The following is a 24,616-nucleotide window of genomic DNA, read 5'->3' as shown; positions in this document are numbered from 1 at the left end:
CCGCGGAGGATCTCATGTCTGTAATATCTTACCATCTCTGCAAAATTTTTGCTAATTCTTCGTTTCCTTTTTTTCTAAGTCATTTCTCCCTGAGTCTTTAGTATTCTCCCTCACCTTCTCCCTATTTCGCTCTGCAGTCCCCCCCCCCCCCTCTCTCCCACACGTCTCCACCACTGTTCTCCACCACAGCGCCACCACCGAGGTCGAGGACGACCCATCCCTTATCTCTCTCTGTCCCTCAGGGTGATGTAATCCCCCTCCCTCACAGACTACCTCCGCTATCTCTTAAAAGAGGGAAACGAGTCGCCGGACCTAACCTTAATGTCATGTTGGCTTTTTTTGGCGGTCATACGAGAGAGAGAGAGAGAGAGAGAGAGAGAGAGAGAGAGAGAGAGAGAGAGAGAGAGAGAGAGGAGTCGGGGGCATCTGGTGAGGGAGAGGGAGATTTTTCTCCATATGCCCCCTTCTCTCTCTCTCTCTCTCTCTCTCTCTCTCTCTCTCTCTCTCTCTCTCTCTCTCTCTCTCTCTCTCTCTATCTATCTATCTATCTATCTATCCCTATCTATCTATCTATCTCTATCTATCCATCTATCAGCGGTCCCCGAGTGTGTACCTGCCTTCGAGGACGAGATTTTGTCATGAGGCAACCTACCTCAATCGTCGCTCAGGAGGTGATGTGGGGACTGACGTGAGCCACGTATAAAGTTTTCTTTTAAACGATCCTGTGTCGATGTCCCTAGAATGTTTCTTATTTCTGCTGGTGTCACATCATGTAATCTCTCCAACTTCTCCTGCCTCTCTGTGTAATCGTGATCCAATACACCTTCATATTTCCCGTAATGTCTACAGGGAACCATTCGTGACTTTGATGACCCTGTGTGTCATGTAGTCTGCTGATTGGCTATAGATATCGTCATGGCATCCTTCTCCGTGCTCTTTATCTCCTGCCATGCATGAATCATCATGCACCGTGCATGAACCTTACAGCTCTTATCTCCAGGTCGTGTTGTGTAAAACCGCTTTCAACCTCTCTTGTATATTTGTGTTCCATCAGCTTGTAAAATGTTCCTCAGCACCCTAGGGGCCTGGGGACCAAATGCCAATGTAGTGTTCAACTTTTCCTCGTCTTGTTTACAGGATGAACGCTTTCGTTTCGCTGCAAATCAAAGCGGAGTGAGAACAGTTCCTTGTGGTCCTTCAGGTGAAATATCTGCTTTATGCATGATTCCACTTGCTTTCTTATTTTTCCCGTATTTGTTCGTCGTTTCCCGTTAGCGAGGTAGCACCAGAAACAGACGAAAAAAGCGCGTAATAGCTCACATCCATTCTTTGCTGTCGTGTGTAATGCACCGAAACCACAGCTCTCTATCCACATCCAGGCTCCACAGACCTTTCCATAGTTTACCCTGGACGCTCCACATGCCCTGGTTCATTCCACTGACACCACCTCGCCCTCTGTATACCACATCGTTCTAATTCACTCCATCCCTTGCACGCCTTTCACCCTCTTGCATGTTCAGACCCCAATCATTCGAAACCCTTTTCACTCCAACCTTCCATAAATCCACTTGCTATTACTTTGAATTTCTGTCAGTTAAAAACTATTTGATCCACTTCCCTGTCTTACCCATAATATTTTGTAGAACTCTGTAGTTTACTCCGTCATTTCCTTTAGCAAAGACAAGGAGAACGGTTTCTGTTCTCTCATCCTTGCGACAGAGCCTCATAGTTTTCACTGCAGTGACTTGATGGTCGAGTCTTTGTTTTCGGTACAGATCCTTCTTAGCCTTCACTCATGAAGGTGTTTTTGTATCATGTGTTCCCGAGTGCGTTTTGTATATCACTTACATACACCTGACTTGTGTGGGATGTTTAGGCATTTACGAGACATGAATAACGAAAAACGATGCCTCGACTCAAGAGAACGAAGCCACGGCACAGATTGATCTTGGACTGACATGAACCATGTATCAAGTTTTCTTTTAAACGATCTTGTTTACAAGTAGAAACATGGCTCATATCCCGGTTCCAATTGCAGTAGTAAGGGAGGATAATGTCTGGGCTATAATTCCCTGGATTTATCATCGATCCACCTTGCTGTATCGGTGTAATACATGCAGTGTTATGCACATCTGCTGTGCTAGTTGGGTCGATGTTTTAACACAGCATCACTAGAGATTTTGATATCGTCGCTTTTATCTTCTTTAGGAATTTCTTCAACTTACGTTGGAGGCTCCAGTCATTGATGAGAGTCCACATCAAGGCCGGTCCTTAATTGAGATAGAGAGAGGTTATTGAACGGGAAAAAGAAAAGACAAGGGAAAGTATTTACGAATTTTCGAGGAAGTGAATCATTTGTCTTTTGAAATATGCGAGATCATAGTAGCTAGGAGAGACATGAGAGGGTAGAAAGTTCCGAGATTTCGAGGTGTAGGGAAAGAATCAGGTATCAAAACGGCCCACCCTTGAGTTGCCAACGGCCACACAGTAGTCGTGTGACGCAGCAGCTTGCCGAATTTTGCGTGGTCTTGCTAGTGGTGGGGGGCACACAAACAATCAGTTCAGGCTGTGGCTTTGAGAGGGTTTTGCTTCATATTGCTTCGAAACTGTTCCACTGTTTCATTTCACTTCTCGTTTTCTGTACCAAAGAAGTTCACTCCCTTGAACCGGACTCCCTTCAGAAATGGTCAGGAGGTCTCTGGCGGCAGGCTGGTCAGAACGTCAGGTTAACACTTGGGAGTTGTAGCAGCGGAAAGTGTGGTGCAGGAGGGTTGCGTCTCGAAGATAAGGATAACCCAAACCTACTACGACTATCATGTAAGTGCTCAAAATCCTGAGGTAAAGTTAAGAGTTCTGATGTTGAGAGTTAATGTAGGTGAGCGCTGGCTTTGCTGTTTGCAAGCTTAGCATTCACTCGCCGGTTTTGTGACGCCCGGTTTCGAAAGGGCAAGAGTAACAACGCTGTTGTAGTATGTTCTAGAGAGGTAATAGACTATGAATGTGGTTAGGTTGTATATCAAAAGAGTAATTATATATCAACCGACGGTCATGCAAATTACCTGGTCCCCCGCTCGGACGATCATTCTAACCGTCTGTCAGACAGTTTCAGTATCGTGTGGCCATCACGATCCATACAATGTGCTACTTTGACCCATTCATTGGTATCAGTAAATGAGTATTCAAATAAATTAACCCTATTTTTGACGAAATCTTTGTCCTCCAGTGATTTTTTTTCCCCTTTAATCAAGTATGTCGGTACCACGGTAAAGGCCTTTCTTTTATAATTCCTCGCGTCTCTTTTATGATCCACTTAACTACTTATATAAAAACAAAACTTTTGCAATGATAAAAGCAGTAAAGGACTGTGTATCTTAAGGAAGAAAAAGATTTACATTTTTTCCTTAAGATTGGAGTTAGAGCTAGAGCCAGTCAGTGGACCACACTTCGTTGCTGTTGAGGTTCCAAAATTGTTTCTGGCCTGAGGGTGTGTTTGTAGATATGTCAGTACTGAGCCTAGCACGGGATTTTGTCAATAGCAGCCCGTTCTCGGGGTACCATTAATGGTACAGGGTGGGTGTGTGTGTGTGTTTGCAAGTGCTGCTATTACTGGCACTGGCCGGGGGTGTGTGTTTTCGGGCTGCCGTTACTTGGTATAAGGTATAAATGACGTCTCGGACATACAGCAAATCTTATGGATTTTCACTCTTGGAATCGGTAATTTTTGGCAATTTCAAGACCTTTTTCTTATTGCCTATAGGCATTTCCCCCGCAAGTGATCACTTCCCGAAGAAAGATACTTTTTTTTGGAAATTCATTGTTTGTTGTTTACGTGACGAGTGAAGCTTCTGAATCATTTCAGCACTGCATAGCTGACGGTAGGTTAGGTTAAGCCCTAGTTAGCTTTGATTTGGTTGAAGTCGTTTTTCTGATGGTCTTCGTGGTATTTTAAATGTTTCTGAACTTCAATTCTATCGCAAATCACTACATTTTGTGACTTCCCCCACCCAGAACCCCGGTTCCCACAGCTGCCCTCCATTATCTGGGATAAGGGTGGGGGATATCTCAAAGTGTTGTGATTTGCTGTAGAAAATGAAGATTAGGATCTTGCAAAACACATCAAACCATCGGAAAACCGTAATTTCAACTTCGACCCTTGTGTATGTCCGAAACTGAAATTTCACCCCGAGTGTATGTTCTTGAACTGTCATTACTGGCATAGGTCCAGGTGTAACATTATGTACTATGTTTCTTAATGCGTTTGTCTGTGCTGTAACGGGTTTAAAGTAGTTTACCCTTGCCACGAATCTTTGTCTACAATACAATAGTCTGTGTCCACAGTAGTAATGTATCATAAGGAAACTGTAAAAACGTTGGAGGGTGTCAATTAGTCTTATGAATATTATTATATGTTAAAGCATTAGGCTATGTTACGTCTGGCAAGTTGTGGTGAGGTCATCACTTTATTTCGAAGCATTATATATTTGAAGCTTGACAATTGCGGAGCATCATTATACCGCAGGAGAAAATTGATACAAAGTACGGTCAGGTTTTGTTTCGGGTTAATAGCGCTTCGAAATAATGTTGAATTTTTCGTAAAAAAAAAAAAAAAATGGCAAGAACCGTATGTTTTGTAACTACAGCAATATTTTGTAATTTATGAATTTATCTTGTATTCTGTAAAGGTTATCATTTGCCACCTTAGATTTTTTTCAGCTTATCCCTTTACAAGAACAGTTGTTGAAAATCTTGTTAAAGAAAAACGAATTCGAGGCAAAGAAAATACTGAATTTTCGCTTAAATAGTTAGGAGTAAAAATCTGGCAGGAGTGTGGATGAAAACTGCCACATTGAAGGATAGCTGGTTAACGTCAGTGTTTTGTTCACTCATTTCGAATTGTATCGTTCATGTCGGCAAATTGAGATAGGCTGTGTTCAGGGAAACGTTGCCTTCTTGGTTGTTAGGGTTAGGTGAGGTTGATGGGTTCGACTTCAACCCAGTACTTGACCGACGATAAATGGCTGTTTCTCTCTACGCACTTTCTTTTTTTGGTTTTACACGTTGGAAGCTCCAGTCACGGACAATAGACCACGTCAAGGCCAGGCCTGAATTGAAAAATAAAGATTAATGAATGTGTGTGTCGGTGATACTGCAAATAAGGAATCATTACTCAATTCCTCAATGATTCCTTATTTGCAATATCACCGACACACACACATTCATTAATATCTATTTTTCAATTCAGGCCTGGCCTTGACGTGGTCCAAAACCAAAAAAAGAAAGTACGTAGAGAGAAACAGCCATTTATCGTCGGTCAAGTACTGGGTTGAAGTCGAACCCATCAACCTCACCTAACCCTACCAACCAGGAAGGCAATGCTTCCCAATTGAGTAATTAACAAAGTACAGTAAATATTTACCGATAAATTAGATATCTGGCAGGAATTTAAGAATATTCACAACAAACTCCAGTCTGGTCTCATGGTCGTAACATTGCTAACGCTGCTTGAACGTAGATGTTATTTGTAGTAAATGTATTAACATACTTTTAACACTCGTCTCTACAGGTCTGACCAGAACCCCCAGCCACAGGAGAGCAGCAGCGACGCCCCACACGAAGCTTCGAAGTCTCCGTCCCTCACGTCGCCAACCCCACCAGCAGATGATGCCAACCTCACCTGCCAACCTACTGGTGGTGAAGCTATACTCAAGGGTAAGAATCAACATTGCAGTTTCTTACGTGCATATATTCACATTATTTAGATAGCTTTATCAAGCCTTTGTCATCAATAGCCCGACATTTTTAAACAGGCTGATTACTATGGTTGAGTAAAGATGAAGGTTCAGGGAGCTAGTTAAGAATGAAGGGGTAGCCTAGCCGATGTAAGGGTTTCGTGGATTTAAGTTAGCGAAAGCCTGGCAGATGGAAAGCCTTGGATTTTATAGTCCATAGAAGCTCCTGAAATTTGACATACGTAAATGTGCTTTACATGTTTCTTATTTGTTTGAGACCAAATGGGCGAGGATATATAGTAATTCATGTAGACCCTTTAAGCCGACGCTACCAGCCCTGGATAATCTTTAAGGTTAATGTATAATACTAGGCCATCGTACCTTATGGCTCATACCGTCGTGCTTAGAGTTGAATAAGAGCACATGGAAGTTTTGAAGTTCGATTATAGGAATATATTTAGATGTCAGAACTTCCTCTGCATTAGTCCCTGAAATGCCGAATCATTTCGTGTGCGTCTACGCTTGCGTTTTTTCTTCGTGAAATTGAATAGTGTTATCAACAAGGAACGTAATAAAGTAGTTAAGTCTAACATTTCGTTCTTCGTCTTTTGAAACTATTCATTGTGATGTAAGATATATTTTCTACGCCTCAATATGGGTGTGTTCAGATTAAGAAAATAGTAACTGGACTCGCAGTCATGTGATGCAGTGAACCAATGGGGGCCATCGCCTTGGATGAGGCATAATACTAATTGGTTTCCCTGTTTTTCGGCCGTGTTACAGACTAGTTCTGGTCTATGGACTGACGTCCATTTTCTTCACTCGGGCCAACTTCTTGAACACAACGGTACGGTTTTGGATCATTAGGGTCAGGTGAAATGTCAGGACATCGAGTTACAATGGTTATATTGTTGTACTTTAAGAACTTCATTATGTAAAATACCGTTCACTGTGTGCTTTGTCCAGTATGAGGGAAATGAATAGGAAAAAGTAATTTGCATAAACGCCAAGAAGAAAACTGGGTGTTTTTCACTATTCTTTGTGCATAGGAAAACAGAAACGTTTATAAAATTTTAAAAGAACGAATAGATTATGTGTAATCATGGAAATTGCCAAGCCATACGTATCGTCGGGAGGACGTACGTGTTCTCGGTTCATCCTAGCTGATAAAATTAATGTCCTGCTTTGCTTTAAAATGATCAGCTTAGATACCGCATAAAACAGTAATGCGTATAAAATAAAACTAAACATTTCTTTAAATTTCGGAGTGTCTATTATGGACTTTGAAGTATAACTGGACTAGAGCAAAGAACATGCAATTCGTGGCATAACTTTTAAAGGAGTACTCAACGTATTCTTAACGTAATTGGCAGGAAAGCGTTAGGAAAGGCTTCCTCCTCCAGTGAGTCAGCAGCTGTCAAGAAGACGAGGGCCGGAGGTAGGCTGACTTAATATCGTATTTATTTTTTTTTTTCTTTTAGGTACCGATTCTGGTTTAGACATTCGTGTTGATTGCCAATAACTCGCGTGTGTGTGTGTGTGTGTGTATATATATATATATATATATATATATATATATATATCCCCTTTGCCTTTGTACAATGGCACTATGCACGCATTCCGCCAATCCTCAGGCACCTCACCATGGGTCATACATACATTAAATAACCTTACCAACCAGTCAACAATACAGTCACCCCCTTTTTTAATAAATTCCACTGCAATACCATCCAAACCTGCTGCCTTGCCGGCTTTCATCTTCCGCAAAGCTTTTACTACCTCTTCTCTGTTTACCAAATCATTTTCCCTAACCCTCTCACTTTGCACACCACCTCGACCCAAACACCCTATATATATATATGCATAGTGCCATTGTACAAAGGCAAAGGGGATAAGAGTGAGTGCTCAAATTACAGAGGTATAAGTTTGTTGAGTATTCCTGGTAAATTATATGGGAGAGTATTGATTGAGAGGGTGAAGGCATGTACAGAGCATCAGATTGGGGAAGAGCAGTGTGGTTTCAGAAGTGGTAGAGGATGTGTGGATCAGGTGTTTGCTTTGAAGAATGTATGTGAGAAATACTTAGAAAAGCAAATGGATTTGTATGTAGCATTTATGGATCTGGAGAAGGCATATGATAGAGTTGATAGAGATGCTCTGTGGAAGGTATTAAGAATATATGGTGTGGGAGGCAAGTTGTTAGAAGCAGTGAAAAGTTTTTATCGAGGATGTAAGGCATGTGTACGTGTAGGAAGAGAGGAAAGTGATTGGTTCTCAGTGAATGTAGGTTTGCGGCAGGGGTGTGTGATGTCTCCATGGTTGTTTAATTTGTTTATGGATGGGGTTGTTAGGGAGGTAAATGCAAGAGTCTTGGAAAGAGGGGCAAGTATGAAGTCTGTTGGGGATGAGAGAGCTTGGGAAGTGAGTCAGTTGTTGTTCGCTGATGATACAGCGCTGGTGGCTGATTCATGCGAGAAACTGCAGAAGCTGGTGACTGAGTTTGGTAAAGTGTGTGGAAGAAGAAAGTTAAGAGTGAATGTGAATAAGAGCAAGGTTATTAGGTACAGTAGGGTTGAGGGTCAAGTCAATTGGGAGGTGAGTTTGAATGGAGAAAAACTGGAGGAAGTGAAGTGTTTTAGATATCTGGGAGTGGATCTGTCAGCGGATGGAACCATGGAAGCGGAAGTGGATCATAGGGTGGGGGAGGGGGCGAAAATTTTGGGAGCCTTGAAGAATGTGTGGAAGTCGAGAGCATTATCCCGGAAAGCAAAAATGGGTATGTTTGAAGGAATAGTAGGTTCCAACAATGTTGTATGGTTGCGAGGCGTGGGCTATGGATAGAGTTGTGCGCAGGAGGATGGATGTGCTGGAAATGAGATGTTTGAGGACAATGTGTGGTGTGAGGTGGTTTGATCGAGTAAGTAACGTAAGGGTAAGAGAGATGTGTGGAAATAAAAAGAGCGTGGTTGAGAGAGCAGAAGAGGGTGTTTTGAAATGGTTTGGGCACATGGAGAGAATGAGTGAGGAAAGATTGACCAAGAGGATATATGTGTCGGAGGTGGAGGGAACGAGGAGAAGAGGGAGACCAAGTTGGAGGTGGAAAGATGGAGTGAAAAGGATTTTGTGTGATCGGGGCCTGAACATGCAGGAGGGTGAAAGGAGGGCAAGGAATAGAGTGAATTGGAGCGATGTGGTATACAGGGGTTGACGTGCTGTCAGTGGATTGAATCAAGGCATGTGAAGCGTCCGGGGTAAACCATGGAAAGCTGTGTAGGTATGTATATTTGCGTGTGTGGACGTGTGTATGTACATGTGTATGGGGGGGGGTTGGGCCATTTCTTTCGTCTGTTTCCTTGCGCTACCTCGCAAACGCGGGAGACAGCGACAAAGTATAAAAAAAAAAAAAAAATATATATATATATATATATATATATATATATATATATATATATATATATATATATTATTTTCTTTCAAACTATTCACCATTTCCCGGATTAGCAAGGTAGCGTTAAGAATAGAGGACTGGGGCTCTGAGGGAATATCCTCACCAGGCCCCCTTCTCTGTTCCTTCTGGAAAAAAAAATAAGATAAGAAAATAAAATATATATATGGGTTGTGTTTGCCGCTTCATTACCGCCATCTGGTTTACGTTTGGTTCAGTGTCAATATTCGCTCCTCACCTCCGAGTACTTGTGTTTAGTCTTTTGAGTTTTCTCTTATTTTGGATCGTCTGTTTCGAGTCCTGGGTGATCAGAGAGCCAGAATTTGGTGTAACATTTGATGGGCTTTACAGGTACTGTTGTGGACGGCGGGGGAGAGAGTGACCAGCCAGATGTAGCGGCGGTAATGCGGCTCCTTCAGGAAACTCTGCCTCGACTCTCTTCCGGCGCCTACCACGTCCCTCAGGCGGCCCCACCGGTGTCCTCCGCCCCCTCGCCACCCTCACAGGTCTCTGCCGCCGTCTCAGCACCCCCACAGGTCTCTACCGCCGTCTCAGTTCCCAGGACTTCGATCCTGTTGGAAAGCAAACCCCCTGTTCCCCTACACACGGTAGATTCCGCTACAAAAGACCTGTCTCAGCAGACTTCCCCAACCAGACCATCTTTCTCACCCATGTACACCTCGACCACTCCCGTTCAGACGACCATCCTGCCCATCGGCATATCCTCCATCTTGACCCTCTGCCAACCATTCTCGAATCCACCCCAAAGCCCAACAGTAACCCAGCCACCGGGCCAAATATTCACCTATCCTGCAAACCAGATCCTCACGCAACCTCCGACCCAGATAGCGATCCAACCTTCCTCTACCCATGACTCCCAGCCTTCCCTCAGAGCTTTCCCAGAGTCCACTCCACAAGCATCTATCCAGGGATCCACCCAATCAACCCCACACACTCTGGCCCAGGGTTTCGCCCACTCGCCCCCACAGACGTGTTGTGTGGGGACGATCCACACTGCCCGGGGTATGTCACCGTTGGCCTGTCGCCAGAGCATGTGTGTACCATACTCGCCCGTGGAGACATCGCCGCTTCTGAAGGCCAGCAATAGGTAAGACCATCCCTTGGAGTCTATTATTTTTCCAGGATTGTGGTCCACTTGACTAGACTTCGTTTCCAGGAAAATGATATAAACGACAACCTGATAGCAAATCAGGTTGATAGTCGTATTGTGAAGATAAGCTGGTTGATAGTCGTATGTGATTATAATCAATTCTATACAATACATAGTTGCAAGATAACGTAGACTGTTCATGAGTGAAGGTTTGACAATGTGTGTCTGAACAAGAATAACCTAGCGCCTTGTAGAAGATAGCACGGAGTGTACTAAATGTACGTAAGCTTCCGGGAGATGTTCTCTTGTAAGTACACTGTGTACATACATTGTGTACTTTTTTTTTTTAGCACGGTATTACTATGTACCAGTAGGTTGTATTAACCCCCGTGACCAGACGGTACTAATCAACCAGCAGGACCAAGCTGTACTAACCATCCAGCTCGACCAGGCTGCACTAATCAACCAGCTCGACCAGGCTGCACTAATCAACCAGCTCGACCAGGGTGTACTAATCAACCAGCTCGACCAGGCTGCACTAATCAACCAGCTCGACCAGGGTGTACTAATCAACCAGCTCGACCAGGCTGTACTAATCAACCAGCTCGACCAGGCTGCACTAATCAACCAGCTCGACCAGGGTGTACTAATCAACCAGCTCGACCAGGCTGCACTAATCAACCAGCTCGACCAGGGTGTACTAATCAACCAGCTCGACCAGGGTGTACTAATCAACCAGCTCGACCAGGGTGTACTAATCAACCAGCTCGACCAGGGTGTACTAATCAACCAGTTCGACCAGGGTGTACTAATCAACCAGCTCGACCAGGGTGTATTAATCAACCAGCTCGACCAGGGTGTATTAATCAACCAGCTCGACCAGGGTGTACTAATCAACCAGCTCGACCAGGGTGTACTAATCAACCAGTTCGATCAGACTGTACTAATCAACCAGCTCGACCAGGGTGTATTAATCAACCAGCTCGACCAGGGTGTACTAATCAACCAGCTCGACCAGGGTGTACTAATCAACCAGCTCGACCAGGGTGTACTAATCAACCAGTTCGATCAGACTGTACTAATCAACCAGCTCGACCAGGGTGTATTAATCAACCAGCTCGACCAGGCTGCACTAATCAACCAGCTCGACCAGGGTGTACTAATCAACCAGCTCGACCAGGGTGTACTAATCAACCAGCTCGACCAGGGTGTACTAATCAACCAGCTCGACCAGGGTGTACTAATCAACCAGTTCGACCAGGGTGTACTAATCAACCAGCTCGACCAGGGTGTATTAATCAACCAGCTCGACCAGGGTGTATTAATCAACCAGCTCGACCAGGGTGTACTAATCAACCAGCTCGACCAGGGTGTACTAATCAACCAGTTCGATCAGACTGTACTAATCAACCAGCTCGACCAGGGTGTATTAATCAACCAGCTCGACCAGGGTGTACTAATCAACCAGCTCGACCAGGGTGTACTAATCAACCAGCTCGACCAGGCTGCACTAATCCAGCAGCACGACCAGGCTTTACTAACCCACAAGGACAAACACGCTGTACTAACCAACCACCTCTACTAGGCTTTCCTTGACCAGCCAACACAACGACCAGACAGAGACCATGCAAACGACGACTTCAACCCCCTTCAATGCCCTTCAGGTCGGCCGTGGGAATGTTCCCCAGCGAGGTCGCTGGCGGGGCCGGCACTGGTGGCGCCCCCCACCAGGAGAGCCAGGATGGTGGTGCCACTCAGGGCAGAAGGTACTGCCGCTTCACCAAGAGACAGGTTGTCTCCTTAGCTTCCTTACTGATCGTGGATTTCTTCGCCTTCGCCTCCATATCCATCATGGCGCCCTTCTTCCCACAGCAGGTCCGTGTCTCCCTATAGATGAAGTTCTGACACGTATATATATTTGATGTATACTATATGCAAGGATATAGTCGTGCATAATGCGATATTAACTATTTGTGTGTACGAGGAGGGAGCTTTGCACCGCTCCACTCTAAATTACGCCTCGCCTACCCGATCTATCCATCCTTTCGAAAGCAAACATCGCAAAACTATTACAAACTACACCAAACACAGCACTCTAAACACCTCCGTCCCTTCGTACACTTTCTTCCTCTCTTCGTACATTTTCTTCCGTCCCTCCGTACATTTTCTTTCGTCCCTCCGTACACTGCCTCCCGTCCCTCCGTACACTTCCTCTCATCTCTCCGTACACTTCCCGTCCCACCGTACACCTAGTTGCCTCGGTCTTCCCTATATCCCCCATGTGATGCATTTGTTTCCCTCTGTTCGACGTCCAAATAATATAACGTCCATAACACGTTGAGGATGAGTTTATCTCCCACTCTAGCTTGGCAACCCCACATAATGAACGTCGCAAAATCTGCTTCCCAAAAGCTATGGGTCGAGTTTTAAGTGCCGTGGTTACTTGTAAACTGCTGACTCAAATCCACTTTTTTTTTTCTCTTTTTTATGCCCTAGTATGGAATACTGTAAACACATCTGGGGAGGCTCAGCACAATGGAATCAAAGCCGTGCATCATAAGAATTCTCTTGGCGTCACCTCCCTTTACCCATCCCTCTCCGTACGTCGCGTTGTTGTTGCTGCTGCTGCTCTCTCTCTCTCTCTCTCTCTCTCTCTCTCTCTCTCTCTCTCTCTCTCTCTCTCTCTCTCTCTCTCTCTCTCTCTCTTTCCACGGGTATTATTTTGGTTACGGTTCTCGTCAGTGTTAGTCCCCGCCCTTCACGTACCTGAAGCAATTATCTTGCGGCTGCTTCCCATAGTTTGTGTGTGGAGATCGTGCCCTCGAGCATTGACCGTTATGATATCTCCTCCCCTGAACAGCCAAGCTTTGAAATTCTCTTCCTCCTCCTCCTTTTCTCTTTCCCTCTTCAGTATAACCTTTCTACCTTCAAATCACCAGCGGAGCTCTTAATTCATTTCTTCTCTTCTCGCTTTGATTTCCTTTACCCAAGATGACCTTTGACTACGACATTTCTAGCCAGAGTCATATTGGTAACAATGATAGAATATCACACTGAGTATTGAATATTGGTGGAATCACTGACCCTACATCAGATTCGTTCTTAATCCAGTCTGTTTCACGTCTGTTTGCCTTCCATCTTTCCTAGCAAATTGCCACCATCATCTTAACTGTGTATAGGGAGCAACTAGTTCATGTAAACTACGTCGTATTACCAACTGATTCCTCTCTGGTTCAGGCCCAGAAGTTGGGTGTCGGTCGCACCCTAAACGGCATCATTTTCAGCGTGTACTCCCTGGTTTTGGTCGTCGCTTCTCCCATTGTTGGCAAGATTGTGAGTAGTATGTTATTTTTTTAAGATTACCTAATCGTTCAAGGATTTTATTATACTTATATATATTTTTATATATTTGTAATTTATTGATAATTTCAAAATATAAAGAAATATTTTTCACGCGTGTTTTTTCCATAGTTTTGACTTGTAATTTTTTTGGGGTCTTGGTCAGCTGCCATTGTTGAGGCTGCGAGATGTGTACATAACGGGGATCACCATCACCGGCCTCGCCAACATCTGCTTCGGGTAGGTCCTCAGGATTCTGAAGAATGTCTTTTCGTATCAGTATGTGAGATTGGTCATGTGTATTAGTGGCCGCCGCTGCTTCTTCCAACATTGTGAAAACGTAACTAAACACTGTCATTTTAATGATCCCCCCCCAAAAAATAATCTTAATTTATGTAGATCCTCTTGAGATTATCTTCACATTAACCATATTTCATTTCACTTTATTTGTCCATTCGTTTTGCTCCGTAGGCTGGTATACCTCCCCCCAAAAAAATCATTTGTATCACGAGAAATTAAACTTGTGTGTTAAATGAGCTACACCAGGTCAGTAGAGGACGTAATAGAGATAAGTATAATACTGGTGCAGTGCACTGGATCACTCCTGATTACATACGGGCTATGTGGAAACGTACATAAGATGGTCAACTCCCTTAAGTTGACTTTCCAGTAACGTCTTGCAAATAGGAAGGATAAGTAAGGTTGCCCTAGTGTGTTTCGAAAAAGATTAATGAGAGATGAGTATGTATTACATTGATCCTCACAATAATCATATCATAGCCTCTTCTACGTAGTTGCAATTTTTCTCGACATGGCTCTAAATACACTTAAAGTGTACTTTATGATGATTACGTACTGTATTTCTTAAACTTCACTTGTTTTTTTATTGTAAAGTTTAGGAATATCATTCTTAGATTTCTACGTATATATTAAGAATTTATGTAAGTAATCCCTCTTCCCCTCCCTCCCCACTCCTCGTAAAAGATCTGGGTAGGGATTGAGTTGTAAATACTTTCTTGGTTGAGGAAAGCCTTTATTCCTGCTGTTATATCCTTAAGAGTTTCTCTTGTTTATTGTTTGTGTATATTTCTGGGTAAATGTTTTACGCCTTTGTCCTTGTTCTTACTCATTTGTCACTTCATGCTCGTGTTTTTGTGTACAATCTCTCCATGTGTATTTCATATATATATATATATATATATATATATATATATATATATATATATATATATATGAGTGGTATGTTTTGAAATGGTTTGGGCACATGGAGAGAATGAGTGAGGAAAGATTGACCAAGAGGATATATGTGTCGGAGGTGGAGGGAACGAGGAGAAGAGGGAGACCAAATTGGAGGTGGAAAGATGGAGTGAAAAAGATTTTGTGTGATCGGGGCCTGAACATGCAGGAGGGTGAAAGGAGGGCAAGGAATAGAGTGAATTGGAGCGATGTGGTATACCGGGGTTGACGTGCTGTCAGTGGATTGAATCGGGGCATGTGAAGCATCTGGGGTAAACCATGGAAAGCTGTGTAGGTATGTATATTTGCGTGTGTGGACGTATGTATATACATGTGTATGGGGGTGGGTTGGGCCATTTCTTTCGTCTGTTTCCTTGCGCTACCTCGCAAACGCGGGAGACAGCGGCAAAGCAAAAAGAAAAAAAAAAAAAATATATATATATATATATATATATATATATATATATATATATATATATATATATATCACATGATACCGCCAACAGCTAGGATCCGAGCCCAGGACCTCTGCTGGTCGTCCACAACGGTAACCGCGGGAGACAGCGACAAAGTATAAAAAAAAAAAAAAAAAAAAAAAAAAAAATATATCGCTACCTCGCAAACGCGGGAGACAGCGACAAAGTATAATAAAAAAAATAAATAATATATATATATATATATATATATATATATATATATATATATATATATATATATATATATATATATATCATCTGACGACGTAGACACAATACTTAATCACGGCCACATCAAATGTAAGTATTGAAGAAAGAAAAATAGATCACAGTTTCTTAGGTCTCTGTAGACCTGACTCGTAAAGGTGGACAGATGTTAGGTTAAGGATTCCACAACTTGGCCCTTCTAGGAAAGGTATCATAACGACCAATCCTCGTGTGGCTGATATCCACACATAATCCATATGAAGCTGCAGCCAGGCGTGCGCCACAGAGCTACACCACGAGTCAGGGATACAAGCTAACGAGAGCAGTGGCCGGAAAGATACTTTTAGAACAGGGAGAGATGGAAAGGGTTGATTGAAGAGACATGATAAGGAGGAAGGATTGTTATTCCAATCTGGCAAACAGAACGGCGGAAGAAGCATTACCCAAGGTACGCATGTAGTACTCAAAACCGGAGAAACAAAATCCTGGTATTTATGGAACAACAGCTCTCTAGAGGTAAAAGAAAAAAAAAAATACTTCGCCTATACAACGTCCGTAGCTTTTGGAAAGCAGGTTTTTTTTTTTTTGTGGTACAGTATATGCAGTTTCCAGGGGTCTGCAAACTAACCTTTTTTTGTCATCTTTTGTGTGTGTGTGTGTGTGTGTAACTGGCCTCACCTGCGTCCGTGCTTGCCTCTGCCCAGGATGGTAGCGTACCTGCACGACGCCGACGTCTTCGTGGTGATGAGCATCAGTCTTCGAGTCGTGGGGGCTCTGGGCGCCTCCTGCTTCCTCACCGTCATCTACGCCCTCATCCCCATCCTCTTCCCTGGTGAGTAACTCCTCTTGGTTCGATCTCCTTCTCTGACCAAAGTCTGTCTTTCCCCTTGTACTCCATCTCGTGAACCAGTAATTCGTCTTTGTCTTCTTCGCTTCTTTTGTTCTCTTTGTCCTTTGTCGTCTTTCTCCTTTGTTTCCCCCTTTTGGAGTCTTCCGTCCCTGTTCACAAGTCTCATTCTTTCTTCTACGATCTTTTACTTCTTTTGACAAGTTGAGTCTTCCTTTGGATCGTCTTTTAGTCTTCCCCTGGGCTCCCATTACACTTGGGAGTCTTCTTCGGTCGCGACATAATTGTTCATTGCAAGTCTGAGTATGGCACACCCGGCGGCAGACACCGAAGTGTACATGACAGGAAAGGTAATGTTGATCTACAGATTTTAGGGTCAGGAGGGAATGCCTGGGTGCTCCATGTGTTTTGATAACGAGTCACCAGACGTCAATAATCCATCACAAGACTGTCGTCGTGGTTTGAAAAACTTGTATGTATTTTTTTTTTTGTTTTGTTTTGCAGACGACATGAACACGGTGAATGGCATGTTGGAGACGAGCATTGGTCTCGGGATGTGTGTGGGTCCAGCTGTGGGTGTGTGGCTATACGCGGTAAGTAGAGTATATCTACACCCACTTATAAATAGGATGACTGCAGATCATATAGTCAGCTCCCGGGATAGGTAAAGGGTCTTGCGGTCAAACCCAGGGATAGGTGGGGGTCTTGTAGACATCCCTTAGGATAGCTGCCATCCTTAGGTAGCTCCTGTAAGACTATGAGATGGATGGAGATCCGTCAGACCATAGGACGTGTGGAAACCTTTGCTTTTTTTAGGGAAAGGCTGCAATAGACCTTCCATTATCTTAGAAATAGGGACCTGGGGCCCCCCTGATAAATGTTAGAGAGCTTCCACTCCCTTGGGAATGGTTAGGGACATGGTGCTTCCCTGAGAAAGGCTAGAGATCTTGTACTCCCCTAAGAATGGCTAGGAACCGGATGCTTCCCTGTGAAAGGTGAAAGATGTGTTCCCCTAAGAAAGGTTATGAACCTGGAGCTACCCTGAGGATGTTTACGGTCTTTGTGCTCCACTGGAAATGGTTAGGGACCAGGGGTTCCCCTGGTTTCAGGTAGAGATCTTTAGCTCCTTTTGGAAAGGAAGAGGTCCTGCAAACCCCCAGGAATTGCGGGTACCTATTCCTCGAGGTGGAACATCTAGTCCTTTACACTGTGCTGATAACTGAATATCACCCAGGAAGATGAGACTTATTATGTATGTTGTAATACGTAATATTCTATCAGTAAATATTTCCCTATGCCATGGATTACTATGCACCTAACCCTATGACGTATCCATATTGCTTTCCTTATCTGTCTCTCGGCCATTACTGCTCTCCTGATGTACCCTACCTCGCCCCTCGACAGCACAAGACTTCAGGATTCCCTACACTGTCTTGCGACGTCGTTCCATGACGTCCTCAGTCTCTGTCTGTCTGACATCGTTCATTTCCTGCCACTTCTTGTGTCCTGCAGCTTGTTAACCTTCCCCCACCCCTACTTCTCTGACGTGCCTCTCCCCTTCCGGCTTTCTTACATCATCCATGATGTCTAGCCACCTTCCCAGACGTCCCTCGCTACCTGCCACCTTCCCAGATGCTCCTCGCTACCAGCCACCTTCCCAGACGTCCCTCACCACCTGCCAGGTACCTTCTCAAACGTCCCTCACCACCAGCCATGTACCTTCTCAAACGTCCCTCACCACCAGCCAGGTACCTTCTCAAACGTCCCTCACCACCTGCCAGGTACCTTCACAAACGTCCCTCGCCACCTATCACCTTCCCAGACGTCCCACACCATCTTATGCAGCTGTAGTATCCCACAATGTTTACTTCATTTTTTGCACCCTCAGGTGGGCGGGTTCTCTCTACCCTTCTACAGTTTGGGCAGCTTCATCCTTCTCATCGTCCCCATCTCTTACGTCACCTTCCCCGACGATGGTAAGACCCTGCTGGGGGTGACAGGCAGGAGGCTCCTCCCATGATGGTAAGGCGTTGTTGAGGATGTTTCGGCTCCTCTGATGACAGGACTTTGCAACGATGGGTAGGTTCCGACGGTGATGGGAGGACCTCTCTAGGATGGGTAGGTTCCGACAGCATTGGGAGGACCTTTCGAGGATGGGTACGTTCCGGGAGAATGGGTAGGTTTCCACGGTGATAGGACTTTCGAGAATGGGTAAGTTCCGACGGTGATGGGAGGACCTCTCGAGGATGGGTAGGTTCTTACGATGACGGGGCCCAAAAGTCAACCCCGTGCCATCTACCGCCACAAACAGCCTGGGATGCACGGTAGAGAAGTGCACTGGACCAGTACCTACACAGTATACCAGACCAGCCAGGCTGTGTGGGGCGGGGGCCTGAGTCTGGCTGCTGCTGTGGTTTCCACCAACAGCTTGGTCGACCAACGACCCCCACACAACCCAGCAGCCTGTGCCCAGCCCGGGCTCTGGGTGTGAAGAGACGCCCTCGAAGACTCCACATCACGAGGAGGACCGGGACGACGCTGAGTAAGGATCTCCAGTGATAATGACTGGACGTCTTCCAAGATGGTTCAGCTTCCTGTTGATGACGGTGAGGCCTCGTCGTCGAAGATTGTCACAGGTTGATGACGGTGATGGTAACATCTTGTCGAAGATGACTACCATTTACCAGGCGAGGGGGCGAGGTGTCGACGAAGATAGGTAAGAGAGGTACGATGACACTTCAGACACCTCGCGCTTTGTAATCTTCGTCGGTCGATGTTTAGTTCGACTGGGGAACCCACCCCGAGCATAAGACCTGGATCGAAACTGTAATCATAGCCTCCATTTTCTAATTTCTGTCTACGTGGTCGTTATATTTCCTTGACCTCCATCAATCGTGAGTTCCTGCTTGTGGTATTTGATTACTTCTATCTCTCTTGTCTTGCAGAGATCGCCATCATCCCAAGCCGGTGGACGCGGGGGATGTGGTGGCTGCTCTCCAGGCCTGGGGCCACCCTGCCTCTCCTCATCCTCTCCTCCACGGCCGTCTGCATCGCCACCCTCTACCCCACCCTGCAGCCCCACATGAGCAGGGTGGGTGCTGTGTCCACCCCTCGTCCGCTCTTTTCTCTCTTTCTCTTGTGTGCCTTCCATATCTCTCTCTCTCTCTCTCTCTCTCTCTCTCTCTCTCTCTCTCTCTCTCTCTCTCTCTCTCTCTCTCTCTCTCTCACCCCTGCTGATCATCACGATTGCATCGTCTCGCAACTAAATGTTAAAAAGAAATCTTAAGATGATGATTTGTCTCTTGCCAGCAAATGTTTATGTCCGATGTTTTCAGTCATGACTCGAGCCAATGTTTACCCTTTGCCGTGGATGTTTAGTACCCTTCCCAATGTTTACCCTTTTCCATGGATGTTTTAGTACCTTACCCAATGTTAACTCTTACCCGTGGATGTTTAGTACCCTTCCCAATATTAACATTTTTTCCCGTGGATGTCTAGTACCCTACCTAATGTTGACAGTGTGAGTGTGCGACACGTCCGTGTTCATCGCCTTACCTAGGCTGTTCACAGCTCCCGTCCTTGTCCGTGTTGGCAGCTGGGGGTGTCCGTCGAGGGCGTGGGGCTCGTGTACCTGATGCTCTCGGCTGTGTACGCTGTGTCCTCACCGCTGGTCGGCCTGGCCACCGACCGCTACGGCTCCCCGTCGGGATTCATGTTCGTGGGGCTCCTCCTCATGGCCCTCTCCTACATCCTCATCGGCAACTCACCCCTCCTGCCGAGCCTCCCTCATGATGAGTACGTGTTTCCAGACCTTCTTCATGATGAGTACGTGTTTCCAGACCTTCTTCATGATGAGTACGTGTTTCCAAACCTTCCTCGTGATGAGTACGTGTTCCCAAACCTCCCTCATGATTACGTGTTTCCAAACCTTCCTCATGATGAGTACGCAGACCTTCATGATGAGTACGTGTTCCCAAACCTCCCTCATGATGAGTACGTGTTTCCAAACCTTCCTCATGATGAGTACGCAGACCTTCTTCATGATGAGTACGTGTTCCCAAACCTTCCTTGATGAGTACGTGTTCCCAAACCTCCCTCATGATGAGTACGTGTTCCCAAACCTCCCTCATGATGAGTACGTGTTCCCAGGCGTTCCTCATGAGTACTAATCAAAATTTGATACCAATTTGACGAGTTTCAGTCGATGAGAATTATGGTCAATAATGACCTGGGGAATTACAGACCAAGTGACCTGGTTTTTAAAGACCAATTACCTAAACCTCTTGTTTTTTTTTTTCTCATTCATGAAAAATTGTAGCTGAGTGTTGGATTTGCTAGTTTTAGTGGTCGTGGTAATAGTAGTTATAGTTGTAGTAATAGTAATACTGTATTATCATACAGAATCTAACATTCATAGTATGTCTGTATTTTCTGATAAACCATTTTTGATCACCGTCACAACCGAGTTGTCTGGAGAGAGACTGTGTGGCCTGCATCCAGAACGTAATCTTGTGACCTGATTATGGCTAGGATTACGAAGTCCCCAAGTTACTGAGCCCTAAGAATGGCCAGACAGCCAGCTAGCAGTAACTGTATAGCACAGTGTTACGTCTCTCTCTCTCTCTCTCTCTCTCTCTCTCTCTCTCTCTCTCTCTCTCTCTCTCTCTCTCTCTCTCTCTCTATCTATCTATCTAGCTAGCTCTGCTCTTATCTCTTACTCTCTCTTTCTCTCTCGCAGGCTATACAACCAGGACATGGTGGGCATTGTGGTGTTGGGTCTAGCGTCTGCCATGTGTATAGTCCCGACGTATGGCGTCATTCTGCAGGCTGCTGCAAGGTGAGGCTCCTTGTCCATGTGGGGTTCCTCGGCCAAGTGAGGTTCCTCGGCCAGGTGAGGCTCCTTGTCCAGGTGAGGCTCCTCGGCCAGGTGAGGCTCGTTGTCCATGTGAGGCTTCTCAGCCAGGTGAGGCTCCTTGTCCAGGTGAGGCTCCTCGGCTGGGTGAGGCTCCTTGTCCATGTGAGGCTCCTCGGCCAGGTGAGGCTCTTTGTCCAGGTGAGGCTCCTTGTCCAGGTGAGGCTCCTCGGCCAGGTGAGGCTCCTCGGCCAGGTAAGGATTCCCAGTTTTGTTACTGCACGTTTATAATGTGTCCCTCCACCTAAACGTTGCCTCTTCCCCGTGTTACTGCTGCCTGTGCTCGCATGTTAGTGCTGCCTCTAATTAAATGTTAAAGCTGCCTGTATTCGCATGTTAATGCTGGCTGTACCCCTTGATAATGCTACTCCGTACATCACGTTAATGCTGCCCCTACCCATATGCTAATTCTGTTGCTTACATCCACCATGAACGCTTCACTCCACTTACTACCACTCCCCCGTGACTATAGCCTACTGCTCCCACGTTAATGATTCGTTCCTACCATTTCCCTTTCATTATTACTCTCCATTTCCCCGTGTTTACTGTCTCTCAACTTGTGAATTTTTCTCCCCACTTCTCGAAGGACTACTCCCAGTCTTGCCTGGGGCATTTTTATTTGACCGTGCCATATCGAACACTACAAAAAAAAAAAAGTTAAAGTCATACACTTTTCCACTCCTTGAGTTGAATGGGTAACCGATAACCATTGTAATGGGGAGGTGCTTCTTGTTTCTACAAACGATTTCTAAGTTCATCCCAGCAGACAACTTCGTTACGAACCGTCAGATCGCCTGTTGTCTGTCCTTCACCTGCACTTGTATATTTCCTCCTCAGCCAAGGGGAGTCTGCAGACATAGCGACCTTCAGCGTGGTCGGGGGCCTGTGGTCGGCAGCCTACTCTCTCGGGTAAGTCTTGCTCTTCATAAACTGCGGATAAACCGTTAACGCTATCGGTTGTATGGTGGCATTTAAAGTAGTTCGTCTTTCATGAATGCCTCAGGTGTAATGGATTTTATGTTAGCACTTCAGTGAGTGTTTTCTGGTTGGATGTATTGATTACTAAGGGATGGGCAAGGAGACACGTGAACAACAACAGTGCTTTATTGAGTAGGATATTACAAAGTCAAGGTGACAAAGGTCAATAGGCTACTGGAGATGCAAGAGTATGAGGAAGAGGTAAAGTAATGTAGATGATTAGTATGAGGCAGGCTTGGCAGGGGTCCTGTGATGCTGGTGATGATAGGAGGCGCCAGATGAAGCAGGAGTACGTGGGAGGAGTGACAGGCTGCCGAGTCAACGTAGCAGGAGGTGGGTATGACGGTCCGTATCGCGGCTCCTGGAGTGTGCGGCGACCCCCGAATAGTACTTGGACTGCAGGAGGCTTCTGAAGAAGCGCTAGGTATGATGCAGGAGTGCCGTGGGCTTAGGTCCCTTGTTGTTACAGCTGCTGTTCGTGACGGGCAGAAGCGAATGTCCTGCCGAAGGTGGACGTCGGAGATGAGGCAACACAATGAAACTTACCAGAAAGAATAAGCGTCGGGTGTCCCGCTAGGCTGCTCGAGTCTGAAGTCAATCGTCGAGACTTCATGATACCGGGGTGGTACACTTGTTTAGTGGCGAGTCAACTGCCTGACTAGTTTGCTGCGGTGATAAATGGATATTCAAGAGGCGGTGAGGTCAGGTCTGTGAGGGGAATAAGAGGCGTCGAAGTCGAATGTCGCAAATTTCTGGCCTTTCTCCATGTTGGTGCCCGTAAGAGCAGCGCTTATTGCGGAAAAGGGTCAGGTTACTTATAATTAGAGGCAGCTTTTGAATGCCATCCTCGAACATCGAGTGTAGGTGTAAGGGATTAAACGCAGCCGATGTGTAGGATAGGCCACCAAACACATTCTTCTAAGGATTATTAGGTTTGGTGACTTCACAGGCTGTCACCTAGTCAATGATGGCGTCATGAAAGTGATCATGGGTCACTACAGAACTTTATAATCATTTCATACAATGACACTAATGGTTGATGAGATGTTTATGGAGCTTCGTTAATGGAAAAGGAGAATAATGTAAAAGATCAGTCACGGTTAGGAGCCTATTTCGTCAATATTTTATACTCCATCTATTATCATTGTCCTCCATTAGATAACTTCATATAATACCTGGTACTCTGTTGTACGGCTTTCCCATGTATTACCATAAGTAGATGAACATTTGAGATTTATGAGGGAAAGAAGAGAACAGACATCGGAACGAGAACGTAATCAAATGTGGTCACGCCTCCTTACGCTTATTAGCATCATCAAGGATTTTCTGGTATGGCGAGAAGAAAAGTGATTCAAGACTTGTCATTGTTGTAAATATTGTCAACAGTTATGAGATGATTGGTGAAGGTGGAGGAAAGGCCTTGCCAAACACTTGATGATGCCTAATCAGGCTCGCCATCGTGGGAATGAGGCTACAGCTGGTGTATGCTTTGGTGTCCACCACTTTACTGAAGTGAGTCGGAACGGAGGAGCAGAGATTAATATAAGCATCATAGCGAGACACGACATCTGGGACAAGCCAAAGAAAGAAAAAATGCTGAAGATTATTGATGTAATGGGTCACTGAAAGACGAACAAAAATGTTTCTGATTAACAATATTATATTCAAGTTTTTTGGTCCATAGCGATCTGTAGGTAACTGATATGCCTGAGGATGTTCCCATGTGAATATTAATTAGTTACAAAGCAAAGACTGATTAAAATGAGGGCAGGAAATTTGGATATATATATATATATATATATATATATATATATATATATATATATATATATATATATATATATATATATATATATATATTACGAGATACACCTTCAGTTAAACTTATATTTACGTTCTCAGTCCTGAGAGGGTCATTGTAGTGATACGTAGAATTGAACAAAATGAAAATTCTCAAAATTTGATTTTGAAACCGACACCTGAAGTTTGCAAGGTAGCTAGCTACGGTTTTGTAATATTGTTCCTTATTTCCATGTTCACTTGTTTGAATATTTCCTTTCCTTAATTCCCCCATTTTCCTGTATTCATTTTGTTAAAATTTTGCTCATCCATGTCTGCCAGGGAGATGCTGGGGCCGCTCTACGCCGGCATGATCACATCTTACCTCAGTTTCGCCACCTCCACCACCTTCACTGCCCTCCTGCCTCTTTCCCTGGTGAGTACCTAACTGGACTGAGTGAGTACGATAATCCCTGATTGAGACTCCCTTCTGCCTTGTCCCTCGCTGAGATCCCCTTCTGCCTTATTGCCTATGTGAACACTTTAGTGTTGTTATC

The 24,616-nt window shown here is 44.9% G+C and overlaps 1 protein-coding gene across 4 annotated transcripts in view; it reads left to right on the top strand.

Annotated features, from left to right (window-relative positions):
• The first annotated feature begins 2,661 nt into the window (after positions 1 to 2,661).
• Positions 2,662 to 24,616, top strand: part of LOC139756146 (MFS-type transporter SLC18B1-like) — a 30,540-nt gene continuing 8,585 nt past the window's right edge. For 2 of the 4 annotated variants that reach the window (XM_071675288.1, XM_071675287.1), the window contains exons 1-14: positions 2,662 to 2,817; positions 5,564 to 5,709; positions 9,526 to 10,282; positions 11,950 to 12,160; positions 13,523 to 13,618; positions 13,791 to 13,864; positions 16,248 to 16,375; positions 16,895 to 16,983; positions 18,279 to 18,366; positions 19,336 to 19,481; positions 19,986 to 20,185; positions 21,129 to 21,227; positions 22,140 to 22,211; positions 24,402 to 24,495. In XM_071675288.1, the coding sequence (XP_071531389.1) occupies positions 2,816 to 2,817; positions 5,564 to 5,709; positions 9,526 to 10,282; positions 11,950 to 12,160; positions 13,523 to 13,618; positions 13,791 to 13,864; positions 16,248 to 16,375; positions 16,895 to 16,983; positions 18,279 to 18,366; positions 19,336 to 19,481; positions 19,986 to 20,185; positions 21,129 to 21,227; positions 22,140 to 22,211; positions 24,402 to 24,495 (2,202 nt within the window). In that variant the 5' untranslated portion in view covers positions 2,662 to 2,815. The remainder of the gene's footprint in view (positions 2,818 to 5,563; positions 5,710 to 9,525; positions 10,283 to 11,949; positions 12,161 to 13,522; positions 13,619 to 13,790; positions 13,865 to 16,247; positions 16,376 to 16,894; positions 16,984 to 18,278; positions 18,367 to 19,335; positions 19,482 to 19,985; positions 20,186 to 21,128; positions 21,228 to 22,139; positions 22,212 to 24,401; positions 24,496 to 24,616) is intronic. The other 2 variants (XM_071675289.1, XM_071675290.1) reach the window with 1 other exon arrangement.

Source organism: Panulirus ornatus, chromosome 20 (assembly GCF_036320965.1).
Source record: "Panulirus ornatus isolate Po-2019 chromosome 20, ASM3632096v1, whole genome shotgun sequence".
NCBI classification, from domain to species: domain Eukaryota; kingdom Metazoa; phylum Arthropoda; class Malacostraca; order Decapoda; family Palinuridae; genus Panulirus; species Panulirus ornatus.
Note: the sequence above shows the minus strand (reverse complement) of the source record. Positions and strands in the feature narration are given on the sequence as shown.